Source organism: Tiliqua scincoides, chromosome 8 (assembly GCF_035046505.1).
Source record: "Tiliqua scincoides isolate rTilSci1 chromosome 8, rTilSci1.hap2, whole genome shotgun sequence".
In the NCBI taxonomy this organism is placed as follows: Eukaryota; Metazoa; Chordata; class Lepidosauria; order Squamata; family Scincidae; genus Tiliqua; species Tiliqua scincoides.
In genome coordinates, this window is record NC_089828.1 from 51,148,938 (window position 1) to 51,167,837 (window position 18,900).

Genomic DNA, 18,900 nt, shown 5'->3' on the forward strand with positions numbered 1-18,900 from the left:
GTGCTTTCTTGGCAACTGGACAATTCTCTCTTTTGCTCCACGTGTTTACGGTTTTCGTATTTCATTTAGTAGTAGTGTTGGAATCCCTTCCTTTGCTGGCAGAGAGCTGGAGGTGGCATTTCAAGCCCTGCAGAAGAAGCAAAGTGTTTAGCTCCAGGCTGTAGACATACAAAGCAATGCCTGGAATTGGATCATGCAGCTGCGGTATGTGAAAAATGTGACCTTCACTTTGACTTGAGCTGCGAAGCAGGGCAGCAGTTTCTGAAGCAGTGGCATGGAAGCTTTTACTGTTTGTCTTGTTTCCGTTAACTTGCATTCAGTTTTTTTTAATGTCAGATGAATCTCCTTGTACTGGCTGCTCATGTTTAATGTTAGCAAACAGGGCTAAAGTAATATCGCCTGGCTTTATTTGCCAGACTTCCTTGCAGCCTGAAGCTTTGTTTGGTTTCATCTTCCCCATAGTTGGAAGTGTAGTTTCCAGGCTTCCTTGAATGAGGGACAACCCCAAGAGTACACTGCTTTCTTCAGGCTTCTCTCCCCTCCGCCACACTAGACGCTGTTCCAGAACCACCATTCAAAGCACGATACCATAGTCTTTTGAGACTGAAGGTTGCCAACAACAATATATATTCAATAATTCTCCCCTCCTCCCCAGCACACCTTCCTTATCTTGGTAACTTGTGAATAGTCAGGTAGCTGTGTGAGGGTGTCAGATGTCTAATATACACAATCAGCTTATAGGACATCTGTATGTTCAGCAGATGCTGAGTGTTTGGAATTATAATTTTTGTCAATGGAATTCAGGTCTTAGGGCCTTGGCATTGGTGACTTCATCTCCCCTGGATGAAGGAGAGGTGAGATGCTGTCCACGGTGTCTCTCACACACCCACCATCCAATCTTCTGTCCTTCCCCTGTTTTCTTTGCAGAGAGACAGGTAGGTAGGTAGACAGGAAAATACAGGGGCCTGTATTTTCATTCTGTGTAAAGTGCCATGTTCATAGGTGGTAATATCTAAATAATCAGTGAAACACAATAACAGCCAGTACAACAGCAAATAATGTGAAATCGGCTAACGCAGCAGCTGGAAAAGAAAATGGTCAGTGAGCAATACCTTAACGTTGCTGCTTCAAATAGCATTGTTTTTGCCTGTCTGCACAGGGAAATGGTTTTCTGGATCTCCAGTGCAAATAGTTCCATAGTATGAGCCCTGCTGTTAAAAAAAGATCTGGTTACACACCTACACCCTCTTTACCTCTCTGGTTGGAGGGATGCACCACAAGCTGTAATGAGTGAATAAGTGAGATAGAAATGCATTTTTTTAAAAGTCTCCCTAGGCAGAGGAACCATGCAAGCCTGGTCACTCTTGATCTTACCTTGGGTAGAATCCGGGGGGGGGGGGAGCAGTTGCAGCTGAACTGGCCCTTAGAAAGGGGAGCAGAAACCCTGGTGTACAGCCTTCGGGATTAGAGGTTGATATCCACAATACTAGCAGTCCTCAATATTTTCAAACTCAGAACCTGTCTTTAACTTGAAATTGCAATGTGGGACTTGCTTCTAATAATTTTCCTGTGTATGTCTCTTTCTTAAGGTGACCAGATAAAAGGAGGGAATTTGGGCATGTGCAGTTTGTCACTCAAAGGCAGGCACTGGCTACAGGCCCCTGCTCATTTCACTTACCTCTTTCCCTCCCTATCTTCTCAGCCAGTGGCGTTCCTGGGGGTCCCCGCACCCGGGGCAACCCTCAGCGCTCTGCCCCCACACCCCGTTTTGCCCCCTTCTCCGCCCCCCCACGCACCTGACCCAGAAGTAATTGCGGTGACATCATCGCCACCACAATTACTTCCGTGCAGCTGCCTCCTCCGTTCCCCTTTGAAAACAAGGGGGAACGGAGGAGGCAGTTGAGGCCCCCACAGAGCCTTCTGCGTCGCTGGGGTCTCCATGGCAGCAGGAAGCTGCCTCCCAGGCAGCGTCTTGGCGTCGACTGGGCCGCCCTCCTCCTCCTTTATAGGAAAGCTGGGCTCCCAGTATGGCCATTGGAGGTGGTGGCAATGCTGAATGCCAAGGGGGAGAGGTAAGCCCTCCCCCACTTATTGTATGCTACTGTGTGAAAAGAGGATGGATCTGGTCTGGACACAAGGGAGGTATCCCTTGCCAACTTGCCACCTCCCCCAGTTCTCTGCCTAACATGAAGTTCTCAACTTGCATCATGATTGGGCTGCCCCTGTAGGGGACATGCTGGTTTGTACATGTTCAGGATTGCAAGACACTCTACAGCCCCTAACCTTACCTCATTTACATTATTTTCTTGTGGGGGAAAATTACACTTTATAAATAGTTTCTAACCCCAATTTGTAAAAGGGACCCTGTAGAATGTACACCAAGTGCTGGATACTGAGCTGTGCTGGCACCTGAAAGATTTGCTGGCCATCAAGCCCAGCACAAATATCCCAGAGCTTATATGACTATATGTTGAGGTTTGTGGAACCTGGTGCCACAGGTTGCAAGCTGTGCGTACTGTTTTGTCCATGTTTTATATACATTTTAATATGGAAATGCATCCTAGTAACAGTTCTGAGCAAAGGCAAGTTCTTTTCTGGTTCACAGTATTCTGGGTCATTTGTTTGATCGCAGGATATTACTAGATTTTTGAATTTTCCCAAGATATCACTACTGAAGAAACAATGGTTCCACAAAATAACAAAGACAGAAAAGCAAGCTTCTTATAGTATCTTCTACCAGTGCAAGCTACCTTTAATATAATTTCGCTGGGAAGTTTGCAGGATTTTACAAGGATTAGTGTGGGAGGATTAGGGAGACACTGAAGCTCAAGTGTTTTTGGAGTGTAATTAAATTTAAGTAATCTTTGCTGAAAGTTTCAATGTGAAATGTAGTTGATCATCAGTCTACTCATCTCATGAGATCGATTCTATTTTAAAGTATCCAAACATGAAGAGTGTGGCAATTCTGCTCCTCACATATAAAGTACATTCTGTGCTTTATAAATGTTATGCATTTCCACTGCTAATAAGGTGGATTTCAGTTTCCACAGCCTTACAGTTAGATTCTGGGAGTTTGTTACTTTTCTAGAGGAAAGAGCAATACAGCAGAAACTCATTAAGACTGAATTCAGATCTTGTCTCTGTGGCTTTACCTTTCACTTCCATCCCGATTTGGTTTACAGTAGAAAAAGGCAATTTCCTGTACTTCTCTTAGATCAAACTGTCCTAGTCATTCTCCCCTTTGTGCCAGCAACTTGACTTTCAAGAATATCCTCTTTTGCCCTGGTCAATACATAAACAGGGAGATGAAGCTTTCGGGGATATGTATCCATCATTACAGATCTTCTCACTGAGGAATTCATTAAACTTCTTGAGAGCTCCAAGCTTCCCAGAACAAGTTTATATCTTCCTGCTTTTGATGTGTGGTTGGTTGTCTGGTGGTCAATGCAACTTTTAATTGGTTAGGAACAACATATTTTTATTTTTGAATCTGTTAGCATACAATTTAATGTACTTAAGTATTTCACAATAAGAATTTGTGCTTTTTAGTAGCAGTTAAGCATTAAAGGCAGTACTTTAGAATTTGAGCAATTGTCTAGAACTGTGTATCTCAAACTGTAGGTTGGGACCCATTAAATGGGTCGTGAGCCAATTTCAGGTTGGTTCCCATACCTTTCAAGGTATATTTTTTATATATATTAGACTTGATGCTACCATGGTATGTGACTGCATTTGAAGAAATGTTACAGATCTGTACTTTTAACAGGCTACTATGTATATGCTTTTAACAGTGATGGTCAATGGGGCTTACTCCTGGGTAAGTATGGATAGGATTGCAGCCTTTGGGATATTTGGGGAATTTTTTAAACAGATCAGCAGCTGCTTGGGAGAATTAGGAAAATCTTCTTTAAAATTCTTTATTTTAATAATTTTTTAAACTGATACTTATTGAAAACTTTTAATTTACTTAATTGATTTGATTTTGTGCGCGAATAATGAAATCCGCAGGTCAGGCACCCTGTAATCCTCCGAATGCAACCAGAACTGTGCTTCAGTCATGTCTAGAGGGACTTCCAGAAACAAGAATTTGAGAGAACTTCTAGAACTTCTCAAACTTTTTAGCACCATGACCTATTTTTTAGAACAACTATCTGTTGGAACCCATGGAAGTGATGTCATTAGCCTGGAAGTTATGTCATGATCAGAAGTGTCATTGTCAAGCATTCGTGGGTTTTGACGTCTGTGGGGGTTCTGGGAACAGATTCCCTGTGGATGCTGAGGCAGGATTGTATAGCAGGACTGAAGGATACTTTGGAGAATTTATGACTCTTGTAGACAGTTTTGAGAGGTGGACCAATGGCCTGACTTGGTGGTAAGATGACTTCATATGTGCATGTATGCTTGGAAATAACTTAGCAACCTATGTTTCCTATATGATTCTCTTCATTCATGAAGTTAATCTGGGAAGGCTCTGCTCCATGTTATTGTTTCCTCTGAGGTACTGTTGGCAAGCACTCACAGTATGGGGCTTTCTCTATAGGGTTCCCCAGAATTTGGAATTCCTACCTGAAGGAATCATCAGCTGCTGCCAGTGACCTGCAAAGGGGCACCTGGGGATGTTGATAATGGAGATTTTTTTGTGCTAGCCTGCTGACCGTTCCATGTTGCCACCTATGTTGCCTTCCAGTTTTGAGAAAGAAGTGTGCCACCCTGGGTGTCTGAAGGAAAACAGGGCCTGGAGTCATTTTGGGTCTCTAAAGAGGAGTGATAATTCCTGGGCAGGGCACATCCGAGTCTAGTCCATGTCATCTCACTTAAAGATGTGAAGTAGTAGGGCTGGGAAAGGAGCCTGATCAGGAGCCTGGAGCGTTCTTGCCAAGAGCTAGCTGAGTCCATGGTCTCCCTTTTGCTATCTGGTGTCTTCATTGTGCAGCTGAATCTTTTGCCAGCCAGTTTCCCAGCTCTTCTGGGCTGTTAGACGAGGGACTGTGAAGGGAACAGAAATCATAAAATGGGCTTTAAATCATAATATGAAAACATGTGTGAAAATACACTTTGCAGCAACAGGCTCAGTCAATATCATTTTGAGTATATAAACAAAGCCGTTTATCTATTAAAATACTGTCTGTGAAGAAATTTATGCCAGAAGGACTGGATGCAAATCAAGTGGTTTTATATCTCTCCAACCTATGAATATAAATCTGCATGTGGCTTCCAAAATTGTGAGGCTACAAAATTTGCCTGATATCTTCCTCTGTAAGCCCAGAAGTTTGTTTCCCTGTGTTTTTCCCCCTTTTCTCAAATGTGTTTGCCTAGGGTGCTGTGTGTTTAAAAGATTTAAAATGTGAGGGGAAACCCTAAATTTTTAAAAATCATGTTACTTTGCTTCAGTATGCTAATCCTTTTTAAAAAAGAGGCACAATTGATTTGTCCATATTTCAACCTCAGTTTTCACCGAAGCGTGTAAAGCGACTGTATGCATTTTGGAAGTTAATTTCAAACGTGACATATGAAAAGTGACTCATCTTCAGTCAGCCTGTTGGGCTTTTTAGCGCAGTGTTGTCTACCCTCCAGAAGATGATTGCAGCCACTTCCAGTTTTGCGATCGTGAAACAGGAAGTGGTTGCGATTGTCTACTGGAGGGCTCTGCGCTGCGTGGGGAGCCTTGCTGAGGCTGGTGCTGGGCTCCCCCAACCCCAGGAGGCTACTGCAGGCAGGGGTGAGTGGCAGTGCACCCCTGCGCCCAGATCAGCGGCGCGATGCTGAGCATTGCGTCTCTGCCTTCTCCCCGCCCCTCCCCTTAAGGGAGGACTACCCAGGGCTCTCAGGGTGGGGCGTCGCGATGCTCCAGTCTGAAAACCACTGGAAAAGATACTAAAGGTATAGGTAACCCGATATCTTAAGTAGTATTCAAATTTGAACAGTTCCACCAAATATTACTGGTCACGTTAAATATTTCCAGCAGGCTGGCCTATTTATCGAAAGTTTTATTTATAATCACATGCATGATATACGACTTCATCATGAACTTAAAGCCATTTCCCCCCATATTTGTGCACACGTTTCAACAAGTGAAAACTGAGGTCCTTGAGAAAGCATCTTTTTATGTCAGCACACTTTGAATTGCACTCAGAAGCAAACTAGGAGCAAGTGAAGATTTTTTTTTCTGTTAAGAAAACAATTTCTTTAATCACCAAATTATCAATATGTACTGGCACAAGACATATTTTATGATAAAATCTACAGTAATTTGCTCTGTGTATTCTAATTTAGTAGTCTTGGATCAAGCTATGACATTCCCTTGTTAGATTAATATTGGTACTCATTTGGTCTCCCACAATGAAATTATTGCCTATGCAGAACATGTCTCTTTAAATTCTGCCTCTGGTCTTACATTTGCACTCAGTGAAAATTACTTTCTCATACTGACATGTTGCTTACTAGACTATTTACTCCATGCTATGGAATCTAAAGAGGTTATTTTGGGCCTGCACCCTTCATGTGAATGGGATCAGACCTGAAAAATACACTGTGACAATGTCAATGTGGTGGCTCTTGATTTGCACAGGGCTGAAAGAAAAATGAAAATTCAAATTCAGAACTGCTGGCACAAAATGCCTGGAATCCTGGAGTTGTTCCGGTCTTGACTGCAAAAGCAGTTGCCTGTTTTGTGTACAATTCACAATATTAAAAAAAAAATTACTATTTCAGCAGACATTCAGATGCTTGCAATGGAATCCACCCCCTGGGAAGCAAACCAAATTCAGTCAGGAGGTTTGATCCTTCATCTTGTTCTTGCTGGCGCAGATGGGGGAGCTGGATGTACATATTAGAATTCGTCCCCGGGACTTGAAATCTTTCCATTGTGGCTGCAGACAGCCTCGTGAGAGCAGAATAGAATACATGAACTTCACAGCCTGTGTTGCCTCTGGGAGGGTAAGACAAGGGAGGAGGGGAAGGAATCTATTCCTCTTGATGCAGCATTTGAAGAGTCTGTGATAAATAACTCCAAATGTGTCCTCCTCACAAAATTTATGAAGCTTCAGTTTTTAATTTGTTGTAAGAGCCTTGCTCAGGGAACGGAAAGTGGTCTCCTACAGTGCCATAGCTCCGGGGTAGGCAGCTAATTCTGCACTGAAGGTCAGTGTCAGAAATGTCCTGTGTGCTGGAGGGGCTGCAGCTAATTTGAATTTGTTTGAATTTCATGAATTGTAGGCAGTGTGGATCCCCTGTGTCTGATGCCAGACAGCAGTTGTAGGCCAGAATACATCTACTGCTACCTTGCATTTATGAAGAAGTCTGGATCCAGCTTGTGGGGAAAATGTTGAGGGACAATAATGGGTGCGTGATTCAGAGAACTAATTATGACTCTGCTCCAGGGAGGTCAGTGTGACAGAACTGGCGACTCTACTACACAAGAGAAGGCATTATGGCTACTGAAAAGCAATGATCATGTGTGTCTGCCCCCTCTCTTCTTGCGCTGTTTAGCAACACAAAGCGTATAACACGGTGTGTTGTGAGTTCTCTTGTCTTCCATCCTTCGTTATTTGATTTTCTCTGTAAACCGCTTTGTAAACTTTTTGTTGAAAAGTGGTATACAGATGGTGTTGTTGTTGTTGTTAATAATGGTGATAATAATGATAATAATGATAATAATAATCTGGATCTGGAAGCATCTCTCAGGTTGGTAGACCTGGGAAAGACCATCTCCCTAGGAAGCCACAGTGAATGTGTAGTCAGTGCTGAGTAGGATCTTGGTCTTACAGGGTAAGGCAGCTGATTACAAGGGTGGAAAAACTCTCCAGGAGGAAGAGCAGTAGACCGTTGCTTTCAGGACAGCGTTACTTTCTTTTGGGGAGTATCCAGTGAAGTTCAGCTCTATTTTCTGCTTCCTACTTGATGTCAGTCTTGTCTCTGCAGGTGTGATGTTTGCAATCCTACCTTTCCCTACCTCTGTAGGGTTCCATCATTTAGGAGCAATCCCTTCTCAGTATCAGACCACTTGGTCCAGCTTCCCTGACTGGTTATGTTCTGGATATGTATTGGCATCTTGGAACAGGAACAAGAGGCAACAGAAAGCAGGAGGCAACAGAAAGCAAACACGCAGTATTTGCAGTGGCACAGATCACAGGTGTCAAGGAGCTGAGATGGCCACTGTCTTCATTGCATTTGATGTTGCCTCCATATGTTTTGGTGCAGTGTCCTGTAAAGTTTCTGGTGGTGGACTGGACTCTGGCATAGTCTAAAATAGTAATCTTTGTCATGAGCACAGTTCTTAATGTTATGTACTATTGTTCTAATAAAATAGTGTCTTAAATGCTTTGATAGTAATTGATCTGTCATTGACTGTTTGTTTTGACTCTTCAAATTCTAACCCACCCCTGCAAAAAAGAATGCAGGTGTTCTTAGATTCAATGACAAGGTTGCGAGCTGCATAGTTGCCCTTTAGGCAAGGCAAGCTGCTTGCCTTTGTGATAGGTGTAAGAATCTCACTTGAGCACATGGAACTGTCATATCGAGTCAGGCCTGTGGTCCATGCAGCCCAGTTTTGCCTACACTGTGGGCCCTACATTGATTGGCAATGGCTCTCCTGGGATTCAGGAACAGAAGGGTCTTTCTCAGTCTACCTGGAGATGCTGGGGATTGAACCTGGGACTTTTCTTCCTGCAGAGCAGGTTTTGATTGAGACCTTTATTGGCATAAAACAATTTCCAGGAGATAGAGACAATGGACAATATAAAATACACACAGTAAAAAAGAGAGCAGGTTTTCTATCACTAACCTATAGCACTCTCTCCTGTCTGTAACTTGACTACACCCAAGATGGTCATTATAATGCACTTCTTTGACATACTACACCATTGTTAATCAATAGGTAACCAGCTCTTGCCTAGTGGTCCTCTGGGCCTTTGCCTGTCCTCCTTCCTTTCACTACTGCCCTTGTATCATTTTATGTATCTCATAAGAGTGTGTCAACACCTGAGCCCTAACAGTTATTTACAATAGAATGTACGCACAGGAGCCTGACACAATAATCACAGGGGAGCCCAATCATTGTTGTTTGAAGAGGGGGGATGGTCTCTAGTTCAGAGGGTGAGCTGGCCTGCTCCCCATTACATTCTCCTGTAGCAAAAGAGAAGCAGAAATGCGTTCTGTAAAAACCTGAATTTCTCCATGTTTAGAATTCATTCTATGCTTACTTGTGTTACAAGTGGAATACCCCTAGACCTGAGAGCACCTGAGTGTGAATACAGTTGTGACAAATTGGGAGGGTTTTGTTCAGTCCTACCTACAGGCAGGTCAGAGGAAAGCAGGTCAGGCAAGTAGTCTGGTGCAGAATCAGGCATGGTTCACTTGCAGCTCAAGAGTGATCAGAGTTGGGTACATCAGCACCCTGGGTAGATCTCTGAGAGCAGACAAGTTCTTCTCAATAGTCAGCTCAGGCTGAGCCTTTATCGCCCTTGTCCCAGACTGTCCTCTCAGCCTCTGTCTCCCTGACTGAGCCCTGAAGACACTCTTGGTCCTGGAGCTCAGCATTCCATCACCTCTCTATTAGATCCTGCTTAGCGTGTTGTTGCCAGTGTTGGTGAGTGAGCATCAGGAAAATCTGAGACGCCTGGTATGGAGGAGCCCAGACTTTCAGACAGACCTGGTTTTGAGGGTTACTGCTCCTGAGACTCCTCGTTTAGGAACCAGAGGTTCCTGGCTGTTAGGTGTGGTGTTGGGGCCTGGGTAACTGGCACTAGTTCCCTTGACTGGTTCACCCCTCCCTTTCAGTGTCAGAGCCTGACTACTGCTTGAGGCTGGCACTGTTGTTGCCTTTTTTTGTAAACCGCAGCTGCCCTCCTTGACCTACACAAAAATTTTGAGGAAGGGAGTATTACAAGCATTGCTTGAAGTAGCAGATGTGTTGCTTTTGATAGGACAGAGAGAAAAGTTTTGTTTTGCAGTCTCTCTTCTGCATGTGTGAAAGCTGGGTTGGCATGACTCTGCTGCAATTGAGTGGTAATGCGTACTTGACTGCATCTATTCATGGTAGATCTTTTTCCATAAGGGTTAAAAAATGTCCTTTCCATTGGGTGTGGCAAGGAGGCTAACTATTCCTGAGCAGGCTTCTTGATTTATGACATTACATATCTAATTCACTCTGAACTCCCGTTTTCCTCTTCTTTGCAGTTACGGACGTAGAGCTGAAGCGACTGAAAGATGCTTTCAAGAGGACCTGTGGACTTTCATGCTATATGAGCCAGCAATGTTTCATTAGGGAAGTGCTTGGAGATGGTGTTCCTCCAAAGGTTGCAGAGGTAAGTACTGATTTTCCCCAAAATGTCAGGTGTAGCAGTCAGGTCATGTGTTCCAGAAACTGTCATTCTATTTTTATATTGTTTATAACCTAGCTTGAGTACCAACCAGAATATCAGTCTTTGTGTAACTATTGATTAGTCATGGTGAAGTGTGTGCGTGTGTTTTTAACACTTCATGTTATTTCTTGCTGAAAATGTTCCTATTTCCAAGCTAGACAAGCAAGGTCCTCAACTCTATTTATAGAACAGCCATTTCCCAGTCTTTTGTCACACTCTAATGTGACAAAGCCACAGGATCCACGATGGAACTATGGAAATGAAGAAGTTAGGCTGTCCAGATAGAAGGCACATACTTGGCTCTCAAAAGTCATGGTGACCAGGGAAAGGGAGTTGCCTGTTAAGACTCCAGCCGCAATGGAGTCCACACACATTTGTTGTATGGAAGTGAGTGGTGCTGTTCACTTCTAAAGAGAAAAGTAAAGCACTGCGTTTCGGTACTGTTACCATGAGGGCAGAGTGTTGGTGATGGGGACACAGTCCCTGCACAGCGAGAGCAAATGTCCCTTGCGCTTGAAGTGGTTATTGCAGAGAGGGTGCAAACTGCTCTCCACCCAGACGTTGATGCTTGTTGACATGATCCTTGTCAGCTGGGCATCTTCAACATGCATGTCTTTGCATCCTATTGCGCAGAAGTGCACCACATGTCACCCCACAGATATCCTTGAAATATACATGATATTGTCTGTCATAATGACAGGCGTTTTGCTACTATCATCATGTAATCCAGCCTTGCCAGGGGGTTCTAGAGTGTGCCAGGATGTGCCTCTATGTGTCGTCATTTCCTGGCATATTCTAAAGAAAAGATCTGGCTGCCGCTAGGGGCCAGCGTTCGGGAATGTCGCTTTAAGCATTGCAGAAGCTGCCCCTTTCTGCAAGGCTGCAGCAAAAAAATTTTTTAACAGGCCACTCAGCAGACGTTTGCCTGCACAAAATTCAGGGTTGCCTATGGCGACCAGGCAAATGGTTAAGAGTAAGATTACAATGATGATGAAATAGAATAATTCAGTCTAAGAATACTGCAAAATTCCTTTTTTCCCCTCAAAACGTGAAGTGCCCGTAATGCCATGAGTGGGAATGGATAAATATTTTCCCCTTTGTATAATATTGCAGATTCCTTCTGACATCAGTGTTTTGTTTTTGATGGGTATTTTATGACAGTTCTGCTGTTAGTTTCTTCTAAGGGACTGAGCAGAGGTTTAAGGCATGGTGGTTCTAGGTAGGTTGAACATTTTGGAGCCTGCTAGGCTTGAAAACCATAAAAACTGTACCACCTTGCATTATGCTGCATCTTAGAGAGCAAACAAAGCTGCCTTATACAAAGTTAGGTTTTGGTCCATCCTGCCCAAGACTGTCAGTTCTGTCAAGCCAGTTCTGTCTGGTAGAGTCTCAGGTTTTTCCCAGCCTTGCAACCTGAGATGGTTTAGTTGGAGATACCAGGGATTGAGTCTGGGGCCTTGTCCCTTTGCAACTGATGCTGTGCCATCAAGTTATTTATTTAAAAATATTTTTATTCTGCTTTCCCCTTAAAATAAGGAACCGAGTGACTAAGAATCAGTCAAAAAAATTAAAACCATAAAAATACAGCAATACATGCAATCAATATAAAACATCAAAATTAACATAGCAACCATAACATAGTAGCAGTGCAGCATATTAAAACAGTTTTCAGAGAGTGTAAGTGATCCTAAATATGTCTGAAGCCCCATCTGGAAGGTTTACAGGGAGAGCCGAGTTCTTCATTTCATTTCATTCACCTTTATTGGCATAAACAATCCAACAAGAAAACAAAATTAAAACATTCAGGGTAACCACCAATCATTGATCAGGCAAAGAAATACAGAGGAATTTACGCCTCGATAGTGCTTTAAATATATATTTTGCTACATTTGATGAGCGGCACTCATTTCTCCCGTCTAACAAGTACCGGACCAAATCTGTATCTGAACCATGAAAGCTTTCCAAGAATGGATATAGAAATCGATGGCATAAATCAGTATAGTGGGTACAATACAAAAGTACATGGGTCAAGGACTCTTTTGAGGTCAGGTCGCAAGAACATGACTGGGGACTTTCCAATGGTGTATTAAATCTTGCTCTTAGTACATTAGTAGGTAAGATATTAAACCTACCCAGTGTAAAGGCTCTACGGATCTGAGGTGAACCCATGAACGATAGATAGCTTGAACCCAAATCAGAGGGCCATGAAAGACCAATATTTAGAGGCGAACAAGACTTACGGGCTGAAGCTTGCAAATCCTGTTTCTCTATATCAAATAGTCGGGTCCGAACAAGATTGTAAGCTGCAGACATGGGCAATCCTCCTATCAGATCAGTTGATAAACCTAGGAGCTGGAGTCTTTTGTGAAATAAAGTTAGACCAGGGGGAAAAGAAACATCAGCAAGAATATTGGAGAGCATGATGTTCTGATTTGCCTTGAAACCGACCCTTAGCCAAAATCTCAAGAATCTTAGCCAGGCCACTGTTTCAATTTTATGCAGACCAGCTTCGAGGCACAATGCTGTATAAGAGACACAGTGAGGTACCACAAAGATCTTATAGAGGAATCTGGATTGGACACGTTCTATTAGAGTGGAAATGGCTGAAATCCAGATAGGGGTACCAAGCAGCAGTCGTGCCAGAACCTTGGACTTCAAGATCTGCCCTGCAGCTGGGATATAAGAATTGCCCCAGGTGTAAAAAAACCACAAAGTAGCTTGAACTAATAAATTGCTTGAGTTAATAGCAGCCTGGCGATGGGGTGACCAAGTTTGCCTATGATGAAACAGGATTCCCAGGTACTTGAAAACTTTAACCTGTTCGATTACCTTCCCACCAAAGGACCAAGAGGTAGGTTTCCATTGGGAACTGAAAACCACTGTTTTAGACTTCTCAAAGTTTAATTGCAATTTATTGGAAGTTAGGTATTTAATACACGAGTTGATTAAACGCTTCAAGCCAATTTTCGTACGGGACAATAGCAGCATATCATCTGCATACAACAGAAGGGGGAACGGTAAATTATCTAATTTAGGAGGATGGGTGTCAATTAAGGACAAATGAGGAGCCAGATCATTAATGAATATGTTAAACAGCGTAGGGGCTAAGACACATCCTTGTTTGACTCCTAAATTAGTAGGAATTTGGGCTGAAAGTTTCCCATATGGTGTTAATTTAACACGGCAGCTAGTTTCCGAGTAGAGCTTCCTGTTTAAGAGAAGGAGTCTCTTGCCCAGACCTAAATTGTCCAGTTTTAGCCAAAGTAGCTCCCTGTCAACCGTGTCAAATGTGCCTTTTAAATCCAGGAAGGCAGCATAGAGATGGGAATTTTTAGATTTGGCATACTTAGTGACTAAATGGGATAGGGCTAAACCTGGGGTCGGCAACCTGCCATTCTGGAGCCGCAAGCGGCTCTTTCAGCCTTCTCCTGTGGTTCCCTGCGGGGCCAAGCCGTGGGGGGAGGGGCACGCTCCTCCCGTGAAGCAGCCGCTGCTTACCAGCCCGAGCGCACAGGCGCAGCTCCCTCACCTCCCATGGCTGCGCCCCATAGGAGAGGGCGTGAACGGCTGGCGGAGCAGCTCCTGCCCAAAGAGCCCGCACCGCTGCCGCCACCGCACGTTCCCTCCCGCCCGAGCCGCAGCCCCAGCCGCCTGCCCGTGTAGGGGAGGGTGCGTAAACGGACCTGACCCCACGGAGCCAAGGCAAAAGCAAGCAATTGAGTGCAGCTGCTCTGTCCTCCTCCCAAGCTCAGGGCACAATCCTGTGCGTCTCCTCAGAAGTAAGTCCCATTGTGCTTGCTCCCAGGAAAGTGTGCACAGGATTACCGCCTTCAAGCTCCCCACTCAGCATGCCCCCATCGCTTACTCGCCCTCTCACTGCCCCATTTCCTTCACTTGGAAACTTGAAGGGGGTTTGGAGACCCCTGCACCAGATGGTATTCTGTATATGTTTGTATACTGTATGTGTAACATATTGTATATGTAGCACCAAAGCATATTTCATGGTTGGGAAGTAATCACTGTTAGTATGTCTTTTATTTTATGCAGTTTTGAACTCTTAGCTTGTTTGTTCAGGAGCACCTTTGTGAACAGTGTTAAGTAGTACTAAGTGGTCTTGTTCAGAGGTAGTATTGTGTGGAAAGGCATTTACAGAAGTACAGAAGTAAATGACAGTAAAGAATGACAGTATCCTTCACAAGCTGTTCACCTGTGCACAATCTAAAACAGCTGTTCTCCAACTGTGGGTCTGGACCTGATTTTTAGTGGGACCTAGAAGAGGGAAGTGTATTATATAACTGTGACCTACAAGAGGGGAGCGCAAACTATATATGCAGTGTATATATACTCCCCTGGGAGTGAGCCCCGTTGACTCTACTGGGGCTGACTTCTGAGTAGACAGGGAGAGGAGCCACTCGCAGGCTGCACTCCTGTCCATGCATCCCTGGGATGAAGCCGTGTTGACTCTACTGGGGCTGACTTACCTTTCCCCCTGTTTTTGCACTGGTATGTATGGAGATCTGCCCCCCCCCCAACTTCCATGTGTTGGTTCTGTGTGCAAGGGGTTTTGCAATGGTCTTGCTGTGATATCTATATAGAGATCTTCCCTTCCCTGCACCTTCTCCCAGTTTTTGCACTCGTCTGTATAGAGATCTGCTCCCCCCCCCCCACTTGTATTGGAATCTAGGAAGATCTGGTGAGTAGGTAGATGTAGTGTCAGCAGTGGCCCCTTTGAGGGTAAGGCCTGGGCATCCAGCAGAGTGTGCTGCACAGCTGCAGCCACTTTAAGGCAATAGGGCCCTCAGGGATATAAGAGCACCTGAGGCAGGAAGGGTTTGTGGGTTGTAGAAGGAGTGCAGGTTGACTTTGGAATCTGACCTGGCTTATTGACTGGACTTTGACTTGGATACTCTGACTGGTTTGACTGACTTTGGAATCTGACCTTGGACTGTGACTTGGCTTATTGACTTTGTACTCTGCCCTAGATACTCTGACTGACTTTGTGACTAAGGGACTGCTAGAGACACTGGAGTTTGAAGTGTGGCTGCTGTGCCCAAGACCTGCTGACGATCCAGGGTCTGCTGTAGTGGTGGGAGGCTGCTGGCAGGAGGACCTCTGTAGGTTGAACAGGGGAGCTACCCTGGAGGTGGGGTCCAGCAGGACTGCAGGGCAGAACCAGGGTCATTTGTTGGGGGAAAGGGGAGCTAATTTGCTTAAAGTGGGCATAATTCTCCAGGCAGAGAATGGCCTTGGAATCAGGCAAAACACCATAGAGGACCAGGCGTCTGAAAACACAGGACAAGAATGTATGACAAAACTAACTAAAAGCTACAAGAGGGGGCTACTTCATAAAAATGGGACCTATAAGAGCATAAAGGTAAAAAAACAACAACTATATATGCAGTGTTATCTTCATTTTAGGTGTCAAAAGGGTTTTGTGGCTCCCGAGGTTTTTTTTCCTCTGGAAAATGGGTCCAAATGGCGCTTTGAGTGTTTAAGGTTGCCAACCTCTGGGCTAAACAGTTATCCAAAATAGATTTACAAGGTAAGAAGCCTGTTTGTTCTGGGCCAATAATATTTTCTTTCAGCCACTTGGTGAGCCTGTCCAAGAGGTATTTTGCATAAATCTTGCCCAGAGAGGATAGCAAAGAGATGGGGCAATAGCTCCCTGGGTACTTTCTATCCCCTTTTTTATAAATGGGCATGATGATTGATTGGGTCCATGAGTTGGGCATAATACCAGTATTATTTACAACTGTGAACAGGTCTGCCAATAGTGGTGCCCACCAATCTGGGTCAGCCTTGAATATATCAAGGGAAAGGACGTCTGGGCCTGCAGCCTTCCCAGGTTTCAAAAGAAGTTGCTTTACTGTAAACCGCTTGTGAACTTTTAGTTGAAAAGCGGTATATAAATACTGTTAATAATAATAAAAATAATAATACTTCAGACTCAGATACAGGAGGCCAATTATCTACTTCAGAGAATGAAGCCAGTGGTACGGAAGAAGTGACTTGACAATCATCATGAAAGGTTAATTTAATATAATTTTCCCAAATAAATGATGAGATTGGAGAAACTGGGGAAACATAATTATGGAAGAAACCTGAAGTAATGTGCGAAAATTGTTTAGAATTCTTAGACAAAATGGAGAGCCGAGATCTGAATTCAATAGGGAGGAGTTCCATAGTTGTGGTACCACTGTAAAGAAGGCCCTTCCACTTGTTGCCAGTTGAGTCTCAGAGACCGGCAGCACTCAGTGTAGGCCCTGGCATTGCTTCTTGAAGTGGGTCATCCCCCAAGACCTGCATGCACCAGAATACTTGCAAGAAGAGTTGCCTCACTTTGTCAAGAGCTTCAGAAAAGGCATTGCTGCTTCTATGCCTCACTAAAACTCCATGCTGAGATTTGTGGACTCCTGGCTGTACAAATGCTTAGTTATAAATGTAGAAGCAGACACAAGAAAATCCACCCAGGTTCCAAAATCAGCCAAGCTGCTATGATGGGTTTGAACCAATATTTAATGAGTCAGAGAGATGACTGGCTAATGCAGAGGACATTCCAGAAGAGATTTAAAGAAGTGAAAGGAGCTCTCCCCATTTTTTGTTTCCAGTTTGTGTTGCTCTAATACTGAAACTCTCATTTCTCGTTTTCTACACCTTCTCCTGAAAGATGTGGCTAACCTTGAAAACTCCCTTTATGTCGAAAGTTGTCTCCCTTAGCTGCTTTGATTTTTGTATTTTAGAAAGGTTTCCTTTCCAAGGAACTGTGTAGTGCAGTAACTAGAGATTGGGACTTGGACCAGCAATGCCTCCATTCAAATCCCTCATGATGCAAGGCCCTGACACTTTATAGACATTATGCAGGAAACTGCCTTCTCCTGAGTCAGATCCTTGGTCCATCCACCTCAGCGTTGACTGACTAGCAGCAGCTCTCCAAGGTTTGAGGTGGGGGTCTTTCCAAGTTGTTCCCGGTGATCTTGGGAATTGAACTCAATCATTTCTACATGCAGAGCTGGTGCTGTGCCACTAGGTTTACAGCCCCCTCCTCTCACTTTCTCTTTCTCTCTATCTTGGCAGTTCTTAGGCAAGTAAACTGTGAGAGGCTCCGTGTATGCTACTCTCAGTTCCTTGTGGAAGATTCATATTTATTTATCTCTAGATCACCTTTCAGTTAATATTTCCAGGACAGTTTCAGCAAGAGAGAAAAATAGAATCACAGTAAAACTTTAAAAATCTTACTAGATGTTAAAAGCCCAGGGAGAATAAACAGAGCTTTACCTGAGGCCACGAGGACTTCAGAGTAAGTGCCAGGGAGAGGCTTTCTGGGGAAGCACAACACAACTGAGAAAACCCTCTCGTCACTCAGTATCTATCTCCTTTCAAAAGATGTGGGGGGGGGGCAGACTCCAGACTACTTTGGTGGATCAGCCCGTGGTGGTGGGGGTGGATGTTGCCTTGGGTCTCAAGCTTCATAGGGCTTTAAAGGTAAGCACCAGCACTTTTGGATACACTCTGAAATGGGCCCTAAACCAGTGGTGCTCTTTAAACATCATGAGACTCCCCTTGATTAGATCTAGTTAGCAGCCTTGGGACTTTATTTGGAATATCAGCAGTTTTCCAAGCTATCATCAAAGGCAGCCCACTGTGCAATTAATCTATCATATTACTTTATGACTGTGATTATTGTGATGTATTTATTTTACCCTTCCTCCAAGGAGCTCAGAGTGATGTGCATATTTTTCTCAAACTTATCTTCACCCCACCCTCTGTAGTATGTTAGTCTGAGAGACATGGAGACTGGCACAAGCTCATCCAGGTAGCCTTGTGGCTGGCTGAGGATTTGAACCAGTCTTCTTGATAATCCAACACTCTAACCACTGTTTCAGGTTAGAGATATTTTATGCATCCCTCTGCTCTTCTTGAGTGCAGTTTGGTTTTCACTCCTCCTCAGTCTCCTAGAGGCTGGTAGGCTCCAGGTGTTCAGTTGCCACCTTTTCATGCCCTGTCCAGGAGAAACTGGCTGTTGCTATCAGGGTTGGCTCTAGACCAATTCTGAAAGTGTCTTGGGTACTCTTGTCTGATTGTTTGATTTTGAATATCAGCTCCTTGGTTGCCTTTGTAGTTCATGACTGATGCATGATCTGCTGATTGGTGTCTGTCTTAGAATGTGATCAGCGTGTACACCTGTATCTATCAGTCTGTATCTATTCACCCATATAATCAAATTAAAACCAGTTTGATTCGTCTAATTGTAAAGGAGCGTGTTAAGTTTTAACAGCTGAATTACCCAGTGTTCCCCAAGGTTGGTACCCCAGACAGTCTCCTGCAGTTAAATCAGGTCCAGGTTCCTAGCACTCATTGCCCTCTATTCTAACTGCCTGTTGTTCCCCTTTCTCTCTGTCTTTTTCTTCCTTTCATGAAAACATTTTGCTTGCTCTGTCAGCGTCTGTTTTCTCCTGACAGGTCTCAGGGGAAAGCAAATGCTGGCATAGTAAGTGAATTGCTGAGATGGGGTGGGGGAAGATATTAAAGGGAAACAAGC

General features: G+C 44.0%; 1 protein-coding gene across 3 annotated transcripts in view; it reads left to right on the top strand.

Annotated features, from left to right (window-relative positions):
* Window positions 1–18,900, top strand: part of USP32 (ubiquitin specific peptidase 32) — a 142,893-nt gene that overhangs the window by 34,284 nt on the left and 89,709 nt on the right. For all 3 annotated transcript variants that reach the window (XM_066635933.1, XM_066635934.1, XM_066635935.1), the window contains exon 2: window positions 10,177–10,304. In XM_066635933.1, the coding sequence (XP_066492030.1) occupies window positions 10,177–10,304 (128 nt within the window). The remainder of the gene's footprint in view (window positions 1–10,176; window positions 10,305–18,900) is intronic.